Source organism: Ctenopharyngodon idella, chromosome 23 (assembly GCF_019924925.1).
Source record: "Ctenopharyngodon idella isolate HZGC_01 chromosome 23, HZGC01, whole genome shotgun sequence".
NCBI lineage: Eukaryota > Metazoa > Chordata > Actinopteri > Cypriniformes > Xenocyprididae > Ctenopharyngodon > Ctenopharyngodon idella.
Genome location: NC_067242.1, coordinates 17,472,783 through 17,496,248, shown reverse-complemented (window position 1 = coordinate 17,496,248; position 23,466 = coordinate 17,472,783). Strand labels below are relative to the sequence as shown.

At 37.4% G+C, this 23,466-nt stretch overlaps 1 protein-coding gene across 1 annotated transcript in view; it reads left to right on the top strand.

Moving 5' to 3' along the window:
• Positions 1 to 23,466, top strand: part of prex2 (phosphatidylinositol-3,4,5-trisphosphate-dependent Rac exchange factor 2) — a 151,394-nt gene that overhangs the window by 79,012 nt on the left and 48,916 nt on the right. The window contains exons 23-29 of the mRNA XM_051882280.1: positions 4,084 to 4,245; positions 5,962 to 6,181; positions 7,532 to 7,739; positions 17,501 to 17,680; positions 18,466 to 18,560; positions 18,966 to 19,048; positions 21,357 to 21,447. Coding sequence (XP_051738240.1) covers positions 4,084 to 4,245; positions 5,962 to 6,181; positions 7,532 to 7,739; positions 17,501 to 17,680; positions 18,466 to 18,560; positions 18,966 to 19,048; positions 21,357 to 21,447 — 1,039 coding nt within the window. The remainder of the gene's footprint in view (positions 1 to 4,083; positions 4,246 to 5,961; positions 6,182 to 7,531; positions 7,740 to 17,500; positions 17,681 to 18,465; positions 18,561 to 18,965; positions 19,049 to 21,356; positions 21,448 to 23,466) is intronic.

Below are 23,466 nucleotides of genomic sequence, written 5' to 3'. Positions count from 1 at the left end.
TTGTATTGAGTCATTCTCCAAGTTTTGCAAGTGTTACAAGTAGGAATGCACCGATACCATTTTTTAAAGGGTTAGTTCACCCAAAAATGAAAATTCTGTGATTTATTACTCACGCTTATGCGGTTCCAGACCCGTAAGACCTTTGTTAATCTTCGGAACGCAAATTGAGATATTTTTGTTTAAATCCGATGGCTCCGTGAGGCCTACATAGGGAGCAATGACATTTCCTCTCTCAAGATCCATTAGTGTACTAAAAACATATTTAAATCAGTTCATGTGAGTACAGTGGTTCAATAATAATATTATAAAGCGACGAGAATATTTTTGGTGCGCCAAAAAAACAAAATAACGAATTATTTAGTGATGGCCGATTTCAAAACACTGCTTCAGGAAGCTTCGGAGCATAAAAATAAACAAAAATAACTTAATTTGTGTTCCGAAGATCAACGAAGGTCTTACGGGTGTAAAACCGTACGAGGGTGAGTAATTAATGACAGAATTTTCATTTTTGGGTGAACTAACCCTTTAAGGAGTACGAGTACCGATACTTTTTTTTCTGATCACCCAGTTGTAACGAAATTTTAGGAAAGATGAAATACGGAACAAAACGGGACACTAAAAATAGAGCTGAAATATAGGACTGTCCCAGGAAAAACGGGACGTCTGGTCACCCTAACACAACCGAAAGTGTACAGTGAAATATAACATTGCACTGTTAAATGTGGGTAAGCAACACTATAGGCTAACTGCAGCTGGAGGACTGTTCATAAGAATTAAGCTAAGGATGTTCTTCACAGCATTTGTTTCGTACCTCCTCTTGATATTAATGCAGAACAAAGTATGCAGTTCGCAATGTAGGGGTTGTCATCATTAATTTGGAAGTATTTCCACACCCTTGAGGCTGATATTGTTCCTGCTGCTGCCGCCGGTGTGTATGTGCACGGAAATTTCTGTCAGTGACGTCACGTGAGGTATCGGTCTTTGGTATCGGGGGTATTTTTATGAGGACGAGTACAAGAACATGAGCTTGGTATCGGCCCGATACCGATACCGATACTTACAAGTTTCATATGCAGTGCGCACATCTCTCCATTTTTGCATCAGCAAGGGAGAGCGAGAGTAACAGATACTGTTATGTAAAGTGTGATATCTGCTGTTGATTATTAACATTTGCTTGAATATGTTTAGCATTGCATGCAGCATCCTGTGTGATCTCAGCTGTTCTGAATAGCAGTTTATCACGCTTGTTTACAAATGAACGCCATATTTCCTTACCCTGAATTGATTTCTGAGATTTACAATCTGCGTTAATGAACCAACAGCTGTCAGGCAAGACGGTTCAGCGTTCAGCGGTGGGGGCATCACAGCTTGACAGTGACATCTCAAAAACGCACCTAATGGGACTCTGATGTATTGACATGTTCTACATATTAAGACTCTTTTGTTTTTAATCCCCTTAACTGCCAGCAATTTCTGCCTCATTACAAACATCTGCTTGAGTAGGTCTGCACTTCCTCTGAGAAAACTCTCTTCAGATGAATTTTCATATTTCAGTGCTGTTCGGCAGATTACATGCAATTGTTATGGTCTCAGTGTGCTCTTAAATTTCTTGTCTCCTCCACAGTCTCACAGGCAGAGCCTTCTCTCTCTGATGAGAAAATACTTCTACCACCGTGTGTGTGTAAATGTTCACTTTGATTGGTGCTGTACTTTGGTTTTATTTCGTACGAGTACCGATACTTTTTTTTCTGATCACCCAGTTGTAACGAAATTTTAGGAAAGATGAAATACGGAACAAAACGGGACACTAAAAATAGAGCTGAAATACAGGACTGTCCCAGGAAAAACGGGACGTCTGGTCACCCTAACACAACCGAAAGTGTACAGTGAAATATAACATTGCACTGTTAAATATGGGTAAGCAACACTATAGGCTAACTGCAGCTGGAGGACTGTTCATAAGAATTAAGCTAAGGATGTTCTTCACAGCATTTGTTTCATACCTCCTATTGATATTAATGCAGAACAAAGTATGCAGTTCGCAATGTAGGGGTTGTTATCATTAATTTTGAAGTATTTCCACACCCTTGAGGCTGACATTGTTCCTGCTGCTGCCGCCGGTGTGTATGTGCACGGAAATTTCTGTCAGTGACGTCACGTGAGGTATCGGTCTTTGGTATCGGGGTTATTTTTATGAGGACAAGTACAAGAACATGAGCTTGGTATCGGCCCGATACCGATACCGATACTTACAAGTTTCATATGCAGTGCGCACATCTCTCCATTTTTGCATCATAAATTTCTTGTCTCCTCCACAGTCTCACAGGCAGAGCCTTCTCTCTCTGATGAGAAAATACTTCTACCACCGTGTGTGTGTAAATGTTCACTTTGATTGGTGCTGTACTTTGGTTTTATTTCGTATTGCTCTATACCATTATACTTTTTGCATAGACACTAGGGGTGTATATATAACAAATTGTATGCAAACCTAAGCTGCACATGAGACAGTTTTTGCATTAACTTCAAAATCTAATTATAAAATTAAGTTTTACTCCAATTCGTTGTTGAAATATCATTTATACACAATGGCTGTCATTTTCATGACAGATTTATTTAAACATACGGTTAAGTAAAATATAATGAATATATAGGCTAATACAGTGCATATATTAAGTGAAAGAGTTCATTTCTCTGGTGAACTAACAAGCTGTGGACACTGAATGGCTTTTCTGGGGTAAATTGAATTTCGTGATTTTGTGGACAGAATTTGAAGGATGACACTTTGTTTCTTCTTGAAAGTAACAAAACGCAGAGCTTATTGCGATTAACAGGAGACCTTAATGTTGCAATGTAATGCATTCGATACACACGTGCACCATACCGAAACGGTTCGGTACGAATATGTGTACCGTTACACCCCTAATAGACACAGCGGTAAAAGTGGTAATTGATTATTGAGGGTTATTTTTATATTATATTATATTATATTATATTATATTATATTATATTATATTATATTATATTATACATTTTTTATACATTGTTTAATTAACATTTTATGAAGAAAAAAAGTTTTTTATAATTTTTTATAATTGAAAAAAAGTTTTTTAGATTTATTTGTTATATATATATATATATATATGTGTGTATATATATATATATATATATATATATATATATATATATTTAGGTTTATCACATGAATTTATGATTGATATATATCAATTAAAAAGTGAAAAGTTATAACTAATACAATTAATAAAATTAATAAAATATATTTTCTCCATAAAATGTTCATTCAGAGTTAAACCAATTAAATTTACATTCAGAATGTATATAATATAATATAATATAATATAACATAATATAATAATATAATTAATATATAATAATAATTAATATATATAATCACACTTGATTGTTTAATGATACATGACAACTGCAAAAAAAAAAAATATATATATATATATATATGTGTGTGTGTGTGTGTGTGTGTGTATATATATATATATATATATATTTAGGTTTATCACATGAATTTATGATTGATATATATCAATTAAAAAGTGAAAAGTTATAACTAATACAATTAATAAAATATATTTTCTCCATAAAATGTTCATTTCAGTGTTAAACCAATTATATAATATATAAAAATAAATAAATATATTTATTTATATATTTGCTGCTTCCTTTTCATTGAAAATGAACTGGAAACTCATGGATTCTGCGTACTGTGTTAAATGGTCTTAACCTTGTAAAATGCTTCTTTAATGTGTCACAGGACATCTACTCTTGTTTTAGTGTAAAGTTATACTGCTTTTACAGTCATACAAGTATTAGGGAAATAAGGGTTAGATGCAGCATGTCCCTGCAGTAACCACAAGGGAACAACAAAATTCTGTGTATCTGTTCTGGGAAACGCATGCAGTGTTTCTAACTCACTTGACCTACAGCATATTTGCTCACTTCATCTTCATTACTAACAAATGAATGGTGGAAAGCACATCTGTTATATGACAAAAGCACTTTTTTTTTCTGCCAGAACTCATGCTCTATGTCTTTCTTTGTGTGGTTTGTCAGATTTTAGAGGCCTTGGCCAGGAACGATGAGCAGTTGGTGCAGACCTGCAGCCGACTGAGCTCCAGCATAGAGCTCATCCCAGAGGACCTGCAGACTAGATTCAGTGCCATGTGCGGCGAGAGACTGGAGCATATCAATCGGAGAATCACCAATTACAGGAAGGTCAGCATGAATTCTGTGAAACACTTCTTCTTAAAATGGGTCTGGACTGGTTAGTGCGGTCTTGCTGATTATGCTAGCTACAAAAACCTAGTGGTGAAACCTGCACACCCACATCCAAAACGCAACTATATTCTGGTGTTTTAAGCAGGCTGGATCTTACTCTGAGCATGAAAACTTATTTTGAATGTCTTGATACATTTCTTTGGTTGGTGGCCTTTAGAAGGCTGCAGCTAAGAAAACTTCGTTTGACTTGTAGCACTTCTATTTAGGTTACCGAACAGGAAACCGTCCCACCCTGTCCTTTTTAACACCAGCTGGCCTTGATTGATGAAATATGCAAGTCCACCAGTACCAAGGGAAACAGGCTTGTGCAAAATGTCTTTTTTAATTTCCATCAGCTGCTTTTATTTGGAGCAAGAAAAGGAAAATATGTCTGCAAGCATCTGACAGTTTCCCTTGTTTTTCCCTGTGATCTGATTCAACATCCCACTCGGCACTGGATTAATTAGCCGTTGCTTCACCGGCTATAAATAGCTCTGAACATCCCGTCCCATTGCATAATTTCCCTTCTGCTGCATTCTCAGTAGGGCCCAGTGAGAGGTCTGGCAGGGTCCGGACCCCGGACACGGAAGCTCCCTGTTTGTCAAAGCTATCCAGGAATGTGGGAAGTCCGGTCTGAAGGGAGGCTATGTGTCCAGTGCAGATGTAACCTGTCCAGTGTAGTCCGTGACCACAGCCATAGAATTGTTAGGTCACACTGTTAGAAAAAGACGAGGTTCAAATCACTGCTCAAGGGAAATACTGAGGACTTGTCAGATGATTTAATTACATGCTCCTATGCCTGAATGCAAACAGTTCAGAACTGTTAGAATTTCAGGTGCAATATGGATCTATTCATGATCAATCCTGCTTTGTAAATAAATTACCCCTGATTGATTGATTGATTTTGTTCAAGTAGTGCATTACGTGTGGCCGATGTCCATGGATGTCCTTCTACAAGACAATGAATGAGGGTGCAAACTGACTCTGCAGTTAAATTTGATGAATGATGTGCTGCATAGACCAACTTAAAGGATTAGTTCACTTTAAAATGAAAATTACCTCAAGATTTGCTCACCCCCAAGCCATCCTAGGTGTATATGACTTTCTTCTTTCTGATGAACACAATCGGAGTTATATTAATAAATATCCTGATGCATTCAGTGAATGGGACCAACGAGTTTGTCATAAGGCCTTTATTATCCCCCCGGAGCCGTGTGGAGTCCGTTTATGATGGATGGATGAACTTTCTTGAGCTTCATACTCGTTGGTCCCATTCACTGCCATTATAAAGCTTGAATGCGTCAGGATATTTATTAATATAACTCAGATTGTGTTCATCATAAAGTACATTCATGGGGATGGACGGGTGTTTTTATTGGCTGTTTTGTATAGTTTGAGATTTTGTAAAGGCTTTTTTAGATCTGAAGATTAAACAGGGCTTGATAGAAAAGTGCTGAGCCGTAACGTACTTTGCATTTTAGCATACCAGACTCAATAATACCCAATGGCTAACCCTTACTGAAGCCAGCCTGGTTAAAACAACACACTTGTTTGAGTTGTTTTTAGTACTATAGTACTGGTTTAGATGATTTAGATAGGAAAAAACAATAAACTCTTGTTCATATTCACACAAAATATTTACTGTATCTTACACTAATCTCTCTCTGCTCTCAGTTTTCACGAGTTTTGAAGAACCGGGCTTGGCCTACATTCAAGCAGGCGAAGACCAAGGTTTCCCCTTTACACAGCAGTGACTTCTGCCCCACCAACTGTCACATCAATGTAATGGAGGTGTCTTATCCCAAGACCACTACTTCCCTTGGAAGTGCCTTCGGAGTCCAGCTGGACAACAGGAAAAATACTCTGGAGAAAGGAGGCCGTAATTCAGAGCAGGGTGAGTGAAAATAGATTTCTAAATTTAATGTACAACTAGAGACTGACCATTATTGTGGAAAATTGTTTCCACCATTGAATAAAAAAAGGTTGCAACTTTTTATCTCACAATTCTGACATTTTTTCTCTCTAAATTACATGACATAGGGTGTTTTCATACCTATGGATCGTTTGTTTTGTTCCAAAATGGACTAAATTTGTTACAATGTTGCATTTTCTTCTTCGTTCGGTTCGCTTTCGCATGGCAACATTTCAAAGCGTACCAAAATGTGTTTATGCAAGTCACATGCGAGTACAACTGTCCTCTTATTGGTCAGAGTTTTCTCAGCATCATCCATCGCTCCATGAGCTTATTGTGGCTTTATTTGTAACTGTCGAGACACACGCAAACACTAAATGAATGTAGCCATCATTCCCGCTGTAAAATTATATTACATTCATATTAATGCTGCGGCAAATTCAATCGCGCTCTCTCTCTCTGGATCTCCCAGCGCTGTCTAGTCGGCTGTGTCAGTGTGTTGAGATATGAATGTTATAATGAAGCAGCACGAGAATCAAGGCTTCGTCGAGACAACATTCTCGCACAGAGAAGTGCAATTAGACAAAATTTAAGATGAAGAGGCGCTCTTTGGTTTTCAACTATGGTAAATAATGTGCTTGCTCACAGAATCAGACAATACTGCTTTTTATAAAACACAATTCCCATTAAGAATTATGATATCGTTTGGTTCGTTGCACCAAAGGGGATAACGAACTCTAGTGCCATTCAACCGAACTAAATGAGGCAGGTGTGAAAGCACCCATAAACTCACAATTGTGAGTTATAAAGTCAGAATTGTGAGATATAAACTCGTAATTGTGAGTTATAAAGTTAAAATTGTGTAATATAAAGTCGCAATTGCATGTTATAAAGTCAGAATTGCAAGATATAAACTCACAATTCTGAGAAAAAAAGTATTTTTTCCCTCAGAATTGGACTTTATAACTCGCAATTCCAAATTCTGAGAAAAGAAGTCAGAATAGCGCGATATAAACTTGCAATTACGAGAAAAAAGTCAGAATTGTGAGAAAAAAGTCAGAATTGTGAGTTTATATCTCGCAATTCTGACTTTTGTCTCAATTCGGACTTTTTCTCACAATTGCAAGTTTGTATCGTGCAATTCTGACTTTATAACTCGCAATTGCAAGTTTATATCTTGCAATTCTGACTTTATAACTCGCAATTGTGAGATAAAAAGTTGCAATTATCTTTTAAATTGATTTATTCCGTGGCAAAAACAAGCTTCCATACATTATCGGGAGCAATAAGTTCATGTCTGTTAGATTGTTTTCTGCTGGTTTGTGCTTTTAGGTAAGCTGAACCCCATGGTTAACGTCCAGCATAGTATCACCAGCATGGCTGCCCCATCTGGACACAGTCTGAGCAGGGCTGAAGGTCACGGTCTGCGATTCCTGCTACGAGAGGACGACCTGCTCATCCTGGACGCCTACCACAAACTTCTGACCAAACTCACCACTGTCGTCAAAGAGATGGAGTGCTACGCCGCCCAGATTCATGAGTATGACATTTTTTATTTGGTAATATCTGTTTTGTCATATGAACATGTTTGATATATGAATATATAGGCCTGATATCTCATCATCAGGATTGCTGGTTTCGCCTACTACAACATCCGTCTAAAAAAATCAATACTTACTTACAGAAATTCAGTTTTTTGAAGTGATTTAAAACGTATTTAAGCTGAAGTTATCCAGTGTGACTGAACTGCGTGTTATTGCCCTTTGCTTCAAGAGAACTCTATAACTCAACAGTTAAGATCAGTTTTAGATCTTTAATTGTAGGAGAATTCATTGTGGTTTATGTATTATTTTCTTTATTCTTTTATTGGTGGCTTACCCTCTGAATGAACTGGTCTACCTGGTTATCATGCTTTAGCAATTCAAAAGGGGTCATATAATGAAAAATGATACATTTCTTGATCTTTTGAAATGACTTAAAAATGTAATGTACATAGATAGATGACCGCAGACATCCAATTTGTCAATGATACCAGCGTCACCTTATTCAAGGATGGAGCAGCGGCAACCATATTGGACCAGACCACAATCCATGTCTCAAGGACATCATCAAAAACAGCCTGTTTCATTTTAAGGGTCACAGAGATGGTGGAAAGAAATGAGAAAGAAACAAAAACAAAATTATGACTTGTGCGTTTGGTTCAAAACAATCTTGGCTAAGATTAGTGATACAGTGATGATGTAAACACACCCTGATCAAGACTATTAGGTTAGAAAGTAAGTGATATAAATTATTGTTATTATTATTATTATTATTAGTGGTAGTAGTAGTATTGTTGTTATTACTATTAATATTAATAATTAATTAGGGGTTTAACGGTACATGTATTCATACCGAAAATATTGGGTACGCGTCTTTCTGTTCGGTACACATGTGTACCGACGAATACAGAGTTATATAGCCCATTAACAACTTTTAACCACCAATAATCGCAATAAGCTCTGTGTTTTGTTACTTTCGATAAGAAACAAAGTCTCATCCCTCAAATTCTGTCCATTTTATCATGAAATTCAAACAATAAATGCCGTTTTGTCGACAATGGGGAGTGCGAGTGAACGTGATCATCTCTTCATCCTTAACACCAGTTACAGAAAAATATTTAAATGAACATCTGAAGGTATGTTGAAAGATACAGTACAACTTACTGAAACATATCTCGTGTAATCGCTCAATCAGTGTTTCAACCGCAAAAGATGTCAATAAAACAGCTTGTAAACAATGTCATGTAGCATTTACCTCAAAAATGCCATTCAGTGTCCACAGCTTGTTAGTTCGCTAGAGAAATTAACTCTTTCACTAAATATATGCACTATATTAGCCTATATAGGTGCTGGCCATATAATTAGAATATCATCAAAAAGTTGATTTATTTCACTAATTCCATTCAAAAAGTGAAACGTGTATATAATATACATTCATTACACACAGACTGATATATTTCAAATGTTTATTTCTTTTAATTTTGATGATTATAACTGACAACTAAGGAAAATCCCAAATTCAGTATCTCAGAAAATTAGAATATTGTGAAAAGGTTCAATATTGAAGACACCTGGTGCCACACTCTAATCAGCTAATTAACTCAAAACACCTGCAAAGGCCTTTAAATGGTCTCTCAGTCTAATTCTGTAGGCTACACAATCATGGGGAAGACTGCTGACTGGACAGTTGTCCAAAAGACGACCATTGACACCTTGCACAAGGAGGGCAAGACACAAAAGGTGATTGCAAAAGAGGCTGGCTGTTCACAGAGCTCTGTGTCCAAGCACATTAATAGAGAGGCGAAGGGAAGGAAAAGATGTGGTAGAAAAAAGTGTACAAGCAATAGGGATAACCGCACCCTGGAGAGGATTGTGAAACAAAACCCATTCAAAAATGTGGGGGAGATTCATAAAGAGTGGACTGCAGCTGGAGTCAGTGCTTCAAGAACCACTACGCACAGACGTATGCAAGACATGGGTTTCAGCTGTCGCATTCCTTGTGTCAAGCCACTCTTGAACAACAAACAGCGTCAGAAGCGTCTCGCCTGGGCTAAAGACAAAAAGGACTGGACTGCTGCTGAATGGTCCAAAGTTATGTTCTCTGATGAAAGTAAATTTTGCATTTCCTTTGGAAATCAGGGTCCCAGAGTCTGGAGGAAGAGAGGAGAGGCACACAATCCACGTTGCTTGAGGTCCAGTGTAAAGTTTCCACAGTCAGTGATGGTTTGGGGTGCCATGTCATCTGCTGGTGTTGGTCCACTGTGTTTTCTGAGGTCCAAGGTCAACGCAGCCGTATACCAGGAAGTTTTAGAGCGCTTAATGCTTCCTGCTGCTGACCAACTTTATGGAGATGCAGATTTCATTTTCCAACAAGACTTGGCACCTGCACACAGTGCCAAAGCTACCAGTGCCTGGTTTAAGGACCATGGTATCCCTGTTCTTAATTGGCCAGCAAACTCGCCTGACCTTAACCCCATAGAAAATCTATGGGGTATTGTGAAGAGGAAGATGTGATATGCCAGACCCAACAATGCAGAAGAGCTGAAGGCCACTATCAGAGCAACCTGGGCTCTTATAACACCTGAGCAGTGCCACAGACTGATCGACTCCATGCCACGCCGCATTGCTGCAGTAATTCAGGCAAAAGGAGCCCCAACTAAGTATTGAGTGCTGTACATGCTCATACTTTTCATGTTCATACTTTTCAGTTGGCCAAGATTTCTAAAAATCCTTTCTTTGTATTGGTCTTAAGTAATATTCTAATTTTCTGAGATACTGAATTTGGGATTTTCCTTAGTTGTCAGTTCTAATCATCAAAATTAAAAGAAATAAACATTTGAAATATATCAGTCTGTGTGTAATGAATGAATATAATATACAAGTTTCACTTTTTGAATGGAATAAGTGAAATAAATCAACTTTTTGATGATATTCTAATTATATGACCAGCACCTGTATATTCATTATATTTTACTTAAGCTGTCTTGATTATTTAATGTATATGCCACTGTGTAAATGTATATATTTTAACATCGAACTGGAGTAGAAACAGATTTAGAAGTTAATGCAAAAACTGCTTTATATGCAATTTACATGTTTGCATACAATTTTTATGTGAGTGTTGATTATTATAAAGAAATAGCAACTTAATTAAAGAATTTGGGCTCTGTTGTTAATTGTAACCTTTAATATTATAGTAATATGCAAGAAAGTTCTCCCTATATATATATTTTACAGCATTAGCAGCGATAGATTTTTTATCCTTAAGAAAATTTTAACACACAATTTGTTCAATAAACCACTGTTTAATATAAAAGGAAAAATGCAATTTTATGTTTAGTTTTCTCCCCGCTGCTGTACCGAATCCGTACCGAACCGTGACTTCAATACCAAGGTACATACCGAACTGTCATTTTTGTGTACCGTTACACCCCTATAATTAATATATTAAGAAACAAAAAAAAAAAACAGCTATTTCAACATTTGAAGGCTAAATTATTTGCAGCATTATTAACACTCCCTTGACTGTAATATTTTCTTGAATGTGCTTTTTAACTAAATTATTTATAAGATGTTAGCAAAAATTATTTAGTTGGATTCAGAAATCAAATGACGTCAGAAATTACGCATGTTTTTCCTAGATGTGACAATTCTTATGACTGCTAGAGTCTCTATGGGATGTTACTATACCAGCAACAGTTTAATCTTTGTGCATTTCACATGACCCGACATCTGGAATTTGCATTATGTTTATAATTATGTTCTTTTTTTTTTTCCCAACAACTGCATATATTGTGTGTGTGGGACACACTTAAGCAGAAAGGGGGTGGGTGGGGTACTTCCTGTCGGAACTAAGCTGTTGATGGTTTCATTTTCTGGAAGCACATTAACACCTTGAAGGAAATGGGACACTCTGAGGTCGGCCGCCATATTTCAAGATGGAAATCTGCAGAAATAAAAAGAGCATTGAACTCAGGCAGTACACTGTAAATGTCACTCTCACTGAGTAATTTGCAAAGTGGCACAAGTGCCTAACAAGACTGCATTATGAAACTCCTCTTTCTCTGTCCCTCCCTCCTTTCCAATTATAGTCATACCACCTATAGTTTAAATAAAAAAAACATCCATTATCACTAACAGCCTTTGAGTTTTCATCATTTGGTTGAAATCACATGGTCACATTCTCTATGGACATGATGGCAATTTCAGCTAGTCTTGATCTAAGGTGGGGGCGGCACCTTTCACTGCTGCTGCCATATGCTTGTCAGTGCCGATTGCTGGCTGAAGGTCTGTGAGTGTGCTTATTGGCAAGGCCGTCCTTGATCTGGTGGGGAGATAATGACCTTCCTCACAGCCCTGGGCAAGAGAGAGTGCTGTAATGACTGCCTGGAGGTGGTTGTCAGACAGCCATCCCTGTCATGCAGCAATAATGGGGCAAATAGCAACCGAGTAGCTCATTGGAGCCACTTCTGGAAGCCTCTGACTCTGCTGTGGATTAAGAAGTGCATTGATCTCTACAGTTGGAGGGGATGAAGAAAAGACTAAAGAAAGGAAAAGCATGAGGAGATCAGAAGTGGATGGTTTCAGATGGACTTGTGCCTGGTGGTTGTTGGTACTGCATAACCATCTTAAAGGGACAGTTGACCCAAAAATGAAAATTCTGTAATCTTTTTATGACCTTCATGTGGTTTCAAACCTGTATGACTTTATATGACTTTATCTTTTGTGGAACACAAAAGAAGATATTTTTTAAAAACTCGCAAAATTCTTTCTGGTTTTTTTGTTAATGGGGTGCAAGCATTGATTTTTGGACCCCACTGACTTTCATTATATGGACAAAACAGTCCATTCAGAATATCTTCTTTTGTGGTCCACAGAAGAAGAAGAAAAAAAAAGGGGAACAGGTTTGGAACAACAAGAGAGTGAGTAAATGATGACAGTTTTCATTTGATGAAATGGATGAACTGTCCCTTTAAAGCAAATGTTCTAATCTAGGGAGGCGGGACCCAATAGGGGACTTCAGCAAAGTTCCAAGGAGGCCTCAAAATGATATGAAAATCAAGTTATTACTTATTTTGTCAGGGGCTGCGTGTGTAAACAGCATGGAAATGAAGGAGAATACAGTCTTTTAAATACAAGACTCAGGAGAATAGGGAGATATCCAAACTTTACGCAACATAAAAAAACTAGGGCTAGTGGGCCTTTGAATATTATTGTGGACAGTGTTTTGAGAACCACTGACTTGAAGTCACTCTAAAAGTCAACATAAATTCAAAATGTGTCCTATTTGCTTTCCTAATAGCATCATATGTGCTCTGTGTTTGTCCCTGAACTTTTATGCAACTTCTTATCTTGAGTGATATGTTGCAGTCCTTTGTAGTATTTCCCCCTTGATTGTCTCCTGGTCTCGCTCATTATGGAACAACTTACACCACATGGATCTAGCAGGTGTTCGACTCATTCTCCTCCGCCAGGGCCAGCGTTCCCTCGAGGACCATATCTGTGAATTTGTGGACCTTGCTTACCAAACACACTTCCCAGACCATAATTTGATTTCCTTTTTTTTTTTTTTTTTGCTCTGGACTTAATGAACCACTAAAAACACAATTTTTTGGAGGCTCCTCAAGCTCTGGCGGCCATGGAGCTTTGCCAGTCACATACAACATCGGCCAGTACCATCCTGCCCACTGTAGTCTTGGGGCGACAGCTCCTCCCGAGGCGGTGACTGCTACAGGTCCTCCTGAGGTGGCAGCATCCGCTACAGTTCCTCCTGAGGTGGTGGCGACCGCTACAGCTCCTTCTGAGGTTCCAGCAACTGCTACAGCTCCTCCCGAGGCAGTGGCGTCCGCTACAGCTCCTCTCAAGTTATGGCCACAGAGGCCTTCTCTGAACTCTCTGTGTCCCCTGACGGCTCCGTTACGGTCAAGGAGGCTGATTTTTAACTCACCGTGCTGCTTGTCACGGCCATGGAGGCCGTTTCTGAACCCTTGTAATGGCAACAGAGGCCAACTATGAACTTTTTGTTTACCCTGTCATGGCCATGGAGGCCAGCCCCAAACCTTGTGTACCTGTTCTGCCCTGGTCCCCTGACTCCCCATGGCCTTCTGCTTCGCCATGTTGGTCTCCATCTCCGTCTTCACTGTGGTGGTCTCCAGCTCTACCAGCTCTGTCTTGGTTGTCTCTGCCGTGGGGGGGCTCTGTCGTATGTGCTCTGTGTTTGTCCTTGGACTTTTATGTCACTTCCTGTCCTGAGTGCCATGTTGTAGTCCTTTGTAGTTTTTTCCCTTGATTGTCTTCCCAGGTGTGTCTTGTTAACTAGCTATCTTGTTAAGCTTGTTAACCCCTGTGTATATATAGTCCTTTGGTTTTCTCTCATTGCTTTGTCAGTTGTTGAATGTAATGGTTGCTGTTCTCCTTGTGGTTTTGTTTCTTTGTTCTGCATAGTTTTTGTTATTTGTGTATTTTGTTATTTCCATTAAATAACCCAGCATTTAGTTCCACATCTCTGCCTGTTTTCTCCAGCTCCTGCTCATTACAAATAGCGTTATTAAAAATCATGAATCAGTTAGCATTATTCCAAATGGTTTGGAAATGGGTAAGTGGTGGCAGCTCCTCTTTAGACAGCTTCACTTTTTCTCAGAAGAATCAAAGAACATTTTAGCCATATAATGTATATGCATATATCATAAATCCCATATCGCAATCTGTTTCACTCTGGCTTTGGCTCTATTTCTATACTGTCTTTCTAGTGCAATGCAGATGTTTCAGATCTATCTTGTTAGATGTTTCAGATAGTGATCTCTTTATATTTGAATGTGTGATTTGACCAGAAGTCACATTCTTATTATAGTTGAAAGTGCAGAGTCAGCTGCACGACATTAGCTGAATGTAAAGAGCCTCATATGTCACATGAAAGCACTCATGTATAAAGGACCTGTAGGCAGAGAGACCCGTGGACCCGAATTAAGATCTCCCCCGCAGTGTCTCATCATTGTTCCCCTCCTCCTTTTCTTCTCACTTTGATGCTATGTGCCCCTCGAGGCCCCATGCTGTGCTCACTTCCTTATTAATCTCCAGCCAATAGAGGCAGTGGGTGCTCTTTTCTATGGCGACAGAATGTTACTCGATGGTGGCAATCAGTCTGCTTTACCAGGGGGGAACACTATTAGGGCTGGGAGTCGATCCCAAAAATAAATGGATTCAAAATGGAATCGACTCCTCCTTAATAGTGCATTTCGGTTCAGTAGAGCAATTTATTAATTCGCCTCTCGGTTGCTCGCTAATAGTAATGCGAAGTCCGATTCATTCATCCATGAACTGGTTCTTTGGGTTAATAAAACAAAACAAATATTGATTAGCCTATATCTTGGGCAAGTTTCCTACATTAAAAAATTGTGCCTGAAATAAACAATTCAGGCAATGATGCACAAACGCAGATATGTTCTAGGTGTTTAAATATAAAAAGAATAAACTACTCTTATAATCTCCATAATTTAGCTTAAAGGGTGAAACTGGCTTGTTATGTTGTCCACAATGAGATAATAGATGCTGTTTATATTCAATGAAGTCTAAGGAAGTTTAAAAGGAGGGAAGCATTCATATCATGTAATCACTGCAAGATTAGGGTAAACATGTTCCTCCAGAACCTGTTATGCTTTTTTACATTTTCAACTTTAGTGTGTAATGTTGCTGTTTGAGCATGAAAAAGGTCTGCAAAGTTACAAAGCACAAAGTCCACTCCAAAGGGAGTTATTCTCTATATCAGTAAGCACTGTTTATGAACTCCCTGTAGTCTTCAGTTTTCTTCCAGGAACGTACACGTCACAATATTCCTCATTTAAATAATTCCTGCTCAAGGCATACACACACAAAAAACAATAATAAAATAAAATAAAAAAATGGACGAGGCCTGGTTGAGTTGCGTTAGTAGTGTTGTTGCCATGTGAAATTCGCGGTTATGGCAAGGGGCGTGTCTTTTCGGAAACATGCTCAGAGCGGTTGACCAATCAAAACACACTGGTCCATCCGATCAATCAGAGCACATTTTGCTTTTCATAGAGACAGGAACTAAACAGAGCTTTACTGACAGACTGGGAAGAGAGGTGCTGCAACAATGTAAAATATGTTAAAAATAACATATTCCCTTTCGAGGGAACTCGCACTGCGTCGATAACGACGCTTCTTCCGCAAAGTGTTGTTACCGACGCAGTGTCTCGTTCCCTTTCTCAGGGAACAAGGGTTACAGTCGTAACCTGAGATATTTTTTTTAACATTCAAGCATAAAAACCTATTCTAGTAGACCCCAAAAACAAAACCAAGACTTTGTAAAAGGGCATAATATGGCCTCTTTAATAATAAAAAGAATCGAAAACAACAGCGAGAAATTGATTCTTGGAATCAACTCTGTCGATTCCACAACCAGGAGTCAGAGTTGGAGTCAGTTCTGAAAAATTCAGAATCGAACAGCCCTAAACTACATAGCTGGAGAAATAGGGCAGCTTAAGAGGCCTTCAGGCGCTCTCACGAGTGAGGTATTGCTGGAAAGTTTCCTGCGTTTCTCACTCAGAGAATTGGTTTGGGTTGGAAATGATTTCGTTTAGGTTTTGTTTATTGTTAGGGTGAGAATTAGAGTTACGGTTTGGGCTCATAAGGGAGCATATTCCACGAAAGAATGTTTATGTGTCCACTCTCATAAAAAGAACCCTGAGGGGGTTGTCTGAAACTCAAACAAGGCTTGACATGTTAGTTTGTTCATGTGTGGCAAGACTGGGCCTCAAAACCAGATTGAAAATGTGACCTAAATGTCCCCATGTGTGAGAATAAGTTGACCAGCGTCATCTAGATTTTCTTCGCCATTCTCCTTGTGTGGAAACTAAAGGAATTATGACTGTTGACACAGCTGTATATGCATGTTTTGATGTTAATCATATTTTGAGGACCTCTAACTTCCTCGAGTTGTTGTCCGGAAGCCAAGCACAAACAGGTTGTGATTTTGTTTGGCTCTGTTCATCTTCACACATTCAACACTCTGACATGCTGTGCCAGATCCTCCCAAAACATATTTGAAATATAACTTAAATCCATGCTAGGGTTTGGAAAGTGACAGTTGTTCGAGACCCAGGGATGCACAGCATAACAAATGGGAATAAAAGTTGAAAATGCAATAGAAAAATACACAATACAAAGGAACTAAACCACAACAAAACAAAGAAACCCACAAAATAATGGAAATAAGCCACGACACAACTAAAACACGCTTCAAACAATAGAAATTAATTCACAAACAACAGGAATAGGACAATAAACACAAAATTAAAGTCATCATGAAATCAAAATTAGTGATATTTCATTTGTTAGCACACATTACTTGTCTTGTGGTGAACGATTAATCCATGCAAGTTAATACACAGAATTTTTTTTGTCAAAATCTGAAAATTTGTTTCCGCTCTGGAATGGTGTTCCTTCTCTGATGACATCAGTTTATTTATTTATTTATTTAATTGAATTATTATTTTCAATAATTTCATTTGTTGTGTCTTATTTCAATTATGTTTTTAACCCCTACTATTTATTGTATTGTCCACCCCTGGTTCACTGTAACAGAGTCATAGAACGATGTGTCTTTCCCTCTGTTTATGTGAGTCATAAACGTGTTTCTGCAGATTTTAACTCTTTTATTGCACATAGATTGCAGTGTGATCAATGTGTGATTAATCTCTCTGTGGTTCTCCTTGTCTCTCTCTCTCTGTATTTCCCACAGTTTGCTCTCCTCTATCACACATCCCACCGGGTCTGAAGGGAAGCCCACTGAGAGCTACATTTCAGCTGAGAGTGAGAGTGAGAAAAGTGAACGCAACGGGAAGAAAGTGTGTTTTAATGTGACCGGAGACGAGCAGGAGGACTCGGGTCACGACACTATCAGCAACAGGGACTCCTACAGGTGTGGCGTCTTACAGTATACAGATTAGTTACATTTATAAATTGCTTTATACGTTGTGATTAATTTATGTAAGCAATGAGGCACGAGAGGCAGTGCTGTATTAGGAATATAGTCATGAATGAAGAAAAATTTGTTTAACATTCAAAAGTTTGGGGTCAGTAAGATTTTTTTTCTAAAGAAATGAATACTTTTATTCAGCAAGGAAGCAACAGATTTATCAAAAGTGACAGTAAAGACTTTTCATTGTTACGAAAGGTTGTTAAAAAGTCTATTACAGTATTTTCAGTCCCCCTGAAATCAAAATGTAAGTTTTTTTAGCTTTTAGTATGAATATGTTAGCCATAAGGTTATGAATAAGCTGGTGTGTTCCAAAACAATGACAAAAGTAGACGTTTTTCACGGGAAGCCAATGAAAACCTTATGCAAATTTGTTACAAACCTGCGTAGGTTCAAGCAGGAAGTAAGACTGGAATTACTGACAACTCCTTTCAGGCAGTTCAGAATCGTTTCTTTCTTTTGGGAGACAATAACTCCATTTATCATGCACTTTGATCTTTGAACTTTGCAGACCTTTTACATTCACAAACAGCTATACGTATTACATACTACATGAAAGATAATATTCGAAAAAGCATAATAGGGGCACTTTAATAGATGCTTCTGATTTAAAACTCTACAGAAGTATTTAGGAATGTTGTTTATTGTGTGTTGTTTGTGGCTTCAGCACCATGGTTGAGTATTAGTAGTCATAATTTGTTCGTAACACATGAATGTTTATCTTCCAGTGATTGTAACAGCAACAGAAACTCCATAGCGTCCTTCACCAGCATCTGCAGCAGTCACTGCAGCTCTTATGTGCACAGCGACGAGATGGACTCAGGTAACGCAACCAGATATCATCCTGCACACATCTGACAACACAACACCATTGTTAGTTCACTCCCCTGATACATCCTCCATGACTCTAATCAAATTTGGCAAGAGCTTGGATGTGCCTTTCAGACTGATTCTTATCTCATTGCACTGCACATCAAGCACGCATTTTCCACTTAGTCAAACAGAACCCGCCAAAACACGGCGTCTGCCAAGTTGACGGCCATTTGATGCTAACTGCTGAACAGATGGAGGAAGAGAAGGACAGGAAAGACTGAGAGGAGTGGAGAGACGTGTTTTCATTGTTATGGCAATACCGCACTAATGAAACTAATGTGTTGAGGGCTTTGTGTTGAATGCATATATCCTCTAATGATTACCGCTTCACCCTTTCTCCATCACTCACATACAGGGGACGAGATGCCGACCAGTGTGTGGATATCTCACGACAAACAAAAGAAGCTACATGGCTTCCTGGAGCATCTCTTCAGCCAGGTGTGTGTTTGCTGTGAGGTCCAACAAATGTATACTATGTAATGTAGAGCATTTGTTCATGTGAACCGTATATATAAAATTTTGTATATATAATAATGATAACAACAACAATAATAATTGTTACTATTGTTATTATGATTTATAATATCAATATTAATAACAGTGTTAGTGTATATGTATATTAATATAGTGTGACATGATTGAAGTACAAGTTTTACATGTAATCCATTAATAAGCTGTCATAAAAACAGCACATATTAAATAACAATTATCAAAAACATTGTTCAAAATAGCTTGACATATAGCAATTACATATAGCAATCATTACTTAAAGGGACAGTTCACATAAAAATGAAAATTATCCTAGGTGTATCTGACTTTCTTCTTTCAGCCGAACACAATCTGAGTTATATTAATTAATATCTTGGCTTTTCCAAGCTTTGTGATGGCATTGAATAGTGTCCGAGTTTTTGAAGCTCCAAAAAGCACATCCATCCATCATAAAAGTAATCCGTTCGCCTCCAGTGGGTTAATAAATGCCTTCTGAAGCAAAGAGATGGGCTTTTGTAAGAAAAATATCCATATTTAAAATTTAAACCTCTGTCCTGACATGTAATAATATATAGACATATAATAATAATTTTAATTTTTAATAATTATTTTAATAATATTTAATATTTTAATTTAATTAAAATTTTTCATTTTAATTAAAGCAAAAATAAGTTTACTATTGAATTATTATTTATAAAAATTTATAATTTGTGACCCTGGACCACAAAACCAGTCATAAGGGTCAATTTTTTTAAATGTATACATCATCTGAAAGCTGAATAAGCTTTCAATTGATGTATGATTTGTTAGGGACAATATTTGGTCGAGATACAACTATTTGAAAATCTGGAATCTGAGAGTGCAAAAAAATTAAAATACTGAGAAAATCACCTTTAAAGTTGTCCAAATGAAGTCCTTACAGATTGTGCTCCAAAAAAAAAAAAAAACGACCCTATAGGTCGTTTTTCAAGGACCTTATTACGACCTATATTTACGTTTAAAGTCATGCGCCCTCTAGCTGGCGTAAAAATAATGACAGTGTCGTGTTACATCTGTTGTCGTGAAATGACGTATGACTGTTGTTACCAATCAAAATGCGTGTTCATTTAAATGTAATGTGTAGACTTTTTTCACCATTTGTCCTATTTCCATTTAGCAAAACTCATTTTTTTATTAACGACTACACCCACTCCACCCCTAAACCTACCCTTAGTGATTTATAGTGCATATACACTTTATGAGCACATACGCTCCCTGGGATCGAACCCACGATCGCATGATCACATGATTGCATATTGTTATATATTGCAATGCTCTGCCAATTGAGCTACGCGAAACCTGAAATATGATGCAGATAAAAGGGAACAATGCATTAAAATGAAAGTGTCCTGTTGTTGATAGGGGCGCAACTTTAGCAAACGCTCCTATGGGTCGTATTTCATGAATTAAAACGAAAGTGTCCTGTTGTCGATAGGGGCGCAACTTTAGTAAACGCTCCTATGGGTCGTATTTCAAGGAAGTGACAAACGACCTATATAGGCGTATTGGTTGGAGGACATGTTGAGTCCTTAGCAATGCATATCCACTCACAAAAATACATTTTTGATATATTTACAGTAGGAAATTTACAAAATATCTTCATGGAACATGATCTTTACTTAATATCCTAATGATTTTTGCCATAAAAGAAAAACGCTAATTTTGACCCATACAATGTATTGTTGGCTATTGCTACAAATATACCCTTGTGACTTATGACTGGTTTTGTGGTCCAGGGTCAAATGTTATTTAGTGCTTTATCCCATCTGCTTTTATAAAGACTTAGCTTCACCTTTGACCTCTTTGACACCTAAAAACAGGCTGAAGACCCCCCACATAATGCCCCATGGCTGTGGTCATTTCCCCCCAGAGATCAATCTGTTCTGTCTCTCTCTCCACACTTTTTTTAATGAGGATGTTTCAATCACCAGTAAAATGGAGTGCGGTTCACTGCATCCCTTTTGCCTGCTGTTTGCTTTATAGCATGCAGGTTTCCAGGAGAACAACACTCCCAGTTCACATGCAACACAAATGTTTTCCGGCTGACAGGGTGGGAGTTCAAGGGGGCTTTGTTTGTGCAAACTGCCTCCTTGGGCGCTTTAGATCACCAATGGGAATGAGTTTTGAAACCCAAAAGTACTCATGATGAGTTTGTCCATATTTTCGTAGCCAACACATTAAAAATTAATTTCCTATGATGCACTGATCTCATTTTCAGGTGGAGTCCATCACCAGTTTGTTGAAAGGGGCAACCGTGACACGAGCCTTTGAACAGACAAAGTGTTTCACTCCGGGACGAGGACTTCAAGGTATCAAGAGATCCTTATGTTAATGAACTAAATTGTGTTTTATTCCTGTTGGCACTGGCTTATTCACACAGACAATATTCATTAAAGTGACTTTCATGGCTCAGTGCACTTATTGTTATGGTTTGCATAACTTAAGTCGGACTTCACTCAAAGTGCTAAAAACTCAGACTCTACATGTTTATGAGATTATGTTCTCAAAAATATCTCCAGGGATCTCCGACAATGGATTTTCACATTTTTCTTGAACTGCCACTCTGAAACGTTTCCTTGTGAAGTCAGTTATGCGTGTGCAAGAGAGAGAAGGAAGAGGGAAAAAATGAGTGACATAAATCTGGGCCATGTGTATTTCAGGTTGGTTGACAAAAGGAAGTGTGGCTAAAAGTGAGGGTTTCCTCTGAGTGGTGTGTACAGTCTCAGTGATTGACTGCTCCAACCTCAGCTTTGTCCTTTACCACAAATCATCCTAATCAAATCTGTGCAATTCATTTTATCTGGGACAGATAAAGAACACCAGACTGCTAGAGAGATAGAGAGTCCAGGACATTTCCTCTCTCTGATCTGAGGACACTAGGACATTGGACTCATAGAGATTGTCTGGGTCACTTCCTCTGTCTCATTCTAGATTTTGTGACGTTTTTGCACCCTTGAAAGGAACACGGCTCGTAGGGTCATTCCAAACAAACAGTGTAATCCAAAAATTACCACAAATGCCCTCATATATCCAAAGCTTATCAGAAAAATATATCTTTCTTATAAACATTTTTTTTATTTAAAACAAATTTTATTTTATTTTTTATTCATTCATTTATTATTATTATTTTTTATTTTACTGTGCATTTAATTTAATTTATTTTTATTATGGTGCCTATTTTATTTATTTATTTATTTATATTTTACTGTGACTTTTAATTAAATTAATTTATTTTTGTTACGGTGCCTATTTGTTATTTTATTTATTTTTTTTATTTTTATTTTACTGTGCCTTTAATTTAGTTTAATTTATTTTTTTATAACGGTGCCTATTTTATTATTTTATTTTATTATTTTATTTTACTGTGGTTTTTAATTTAATTATTTTTTATTATGGTGCCTATTTTTATTTTATTTTATTTTATTTTATTTAGCAAACACTGCATGGAAAGATATGCAATTTTATTGTATTTTATTATTTTATTTTATTTTATTTTATTTTATTTTATTTTATTTTATTTTATTATTATTTTATTTATTTATTTATTTTATTGTATTTTATTTTATTTTTTTTACCAAACACTTCATGGAAAGATATGCAAATTGAATTAAACATAAAACAAAAAGGCAGTATCTGACACTATTTTTTATTTGCATAATGATTAACACTGCGTTCTCACTTCAAGTGCACTCCAGTAGAACAGAGTGTAGTGATCCTCACTTTAAAATTAGTTTCACCCATAATACCCTGAATGATTTAATCTCTTTAAACATTAAAATGTTTAATTTAAGGAGCCTGAAGCTGAATGGAAGATAAACAGCTCCAGGTATGAACCCCTCAGTGTGTTGTCAGTAGAAACAAACTTTAATGCAACCTGCAGTAACTCCTGAGTCACTGGTTTATGTGATAATAAAGTTTATTCCCAAAGGCACAGTTTCACACAGGATGTGGCTCAAGGTCATTCGGTAGGTTAATAAACAGAGAAGGCATTGTTCTAGTGATATTTGAAAGCAGGGGACTCTTGCCTGGGAAATAAATCTTATATGAAGTGATGAGTCAGCGAAAGCTGGCACTATCTGTGTGTGTGGTCTGAATCTAGTTTTATACCTCCACAAAATGCTACTGCTTTGCTGTTGTAAGGAGATGAGCAGATTACTATGTAATCCTCACGGTTTAACGGTTGATTATAACTTGTGTGCCTGTGCATGTGATTTGTTTATTTAAGCTCTCACATGCATGCAAGTGAGAAAATGGGATATAAGAATTAGAAATTGAGCTGTTTATTATGGAGCTAGTGACAAGACTATGGCCACATAAACACTCCCATT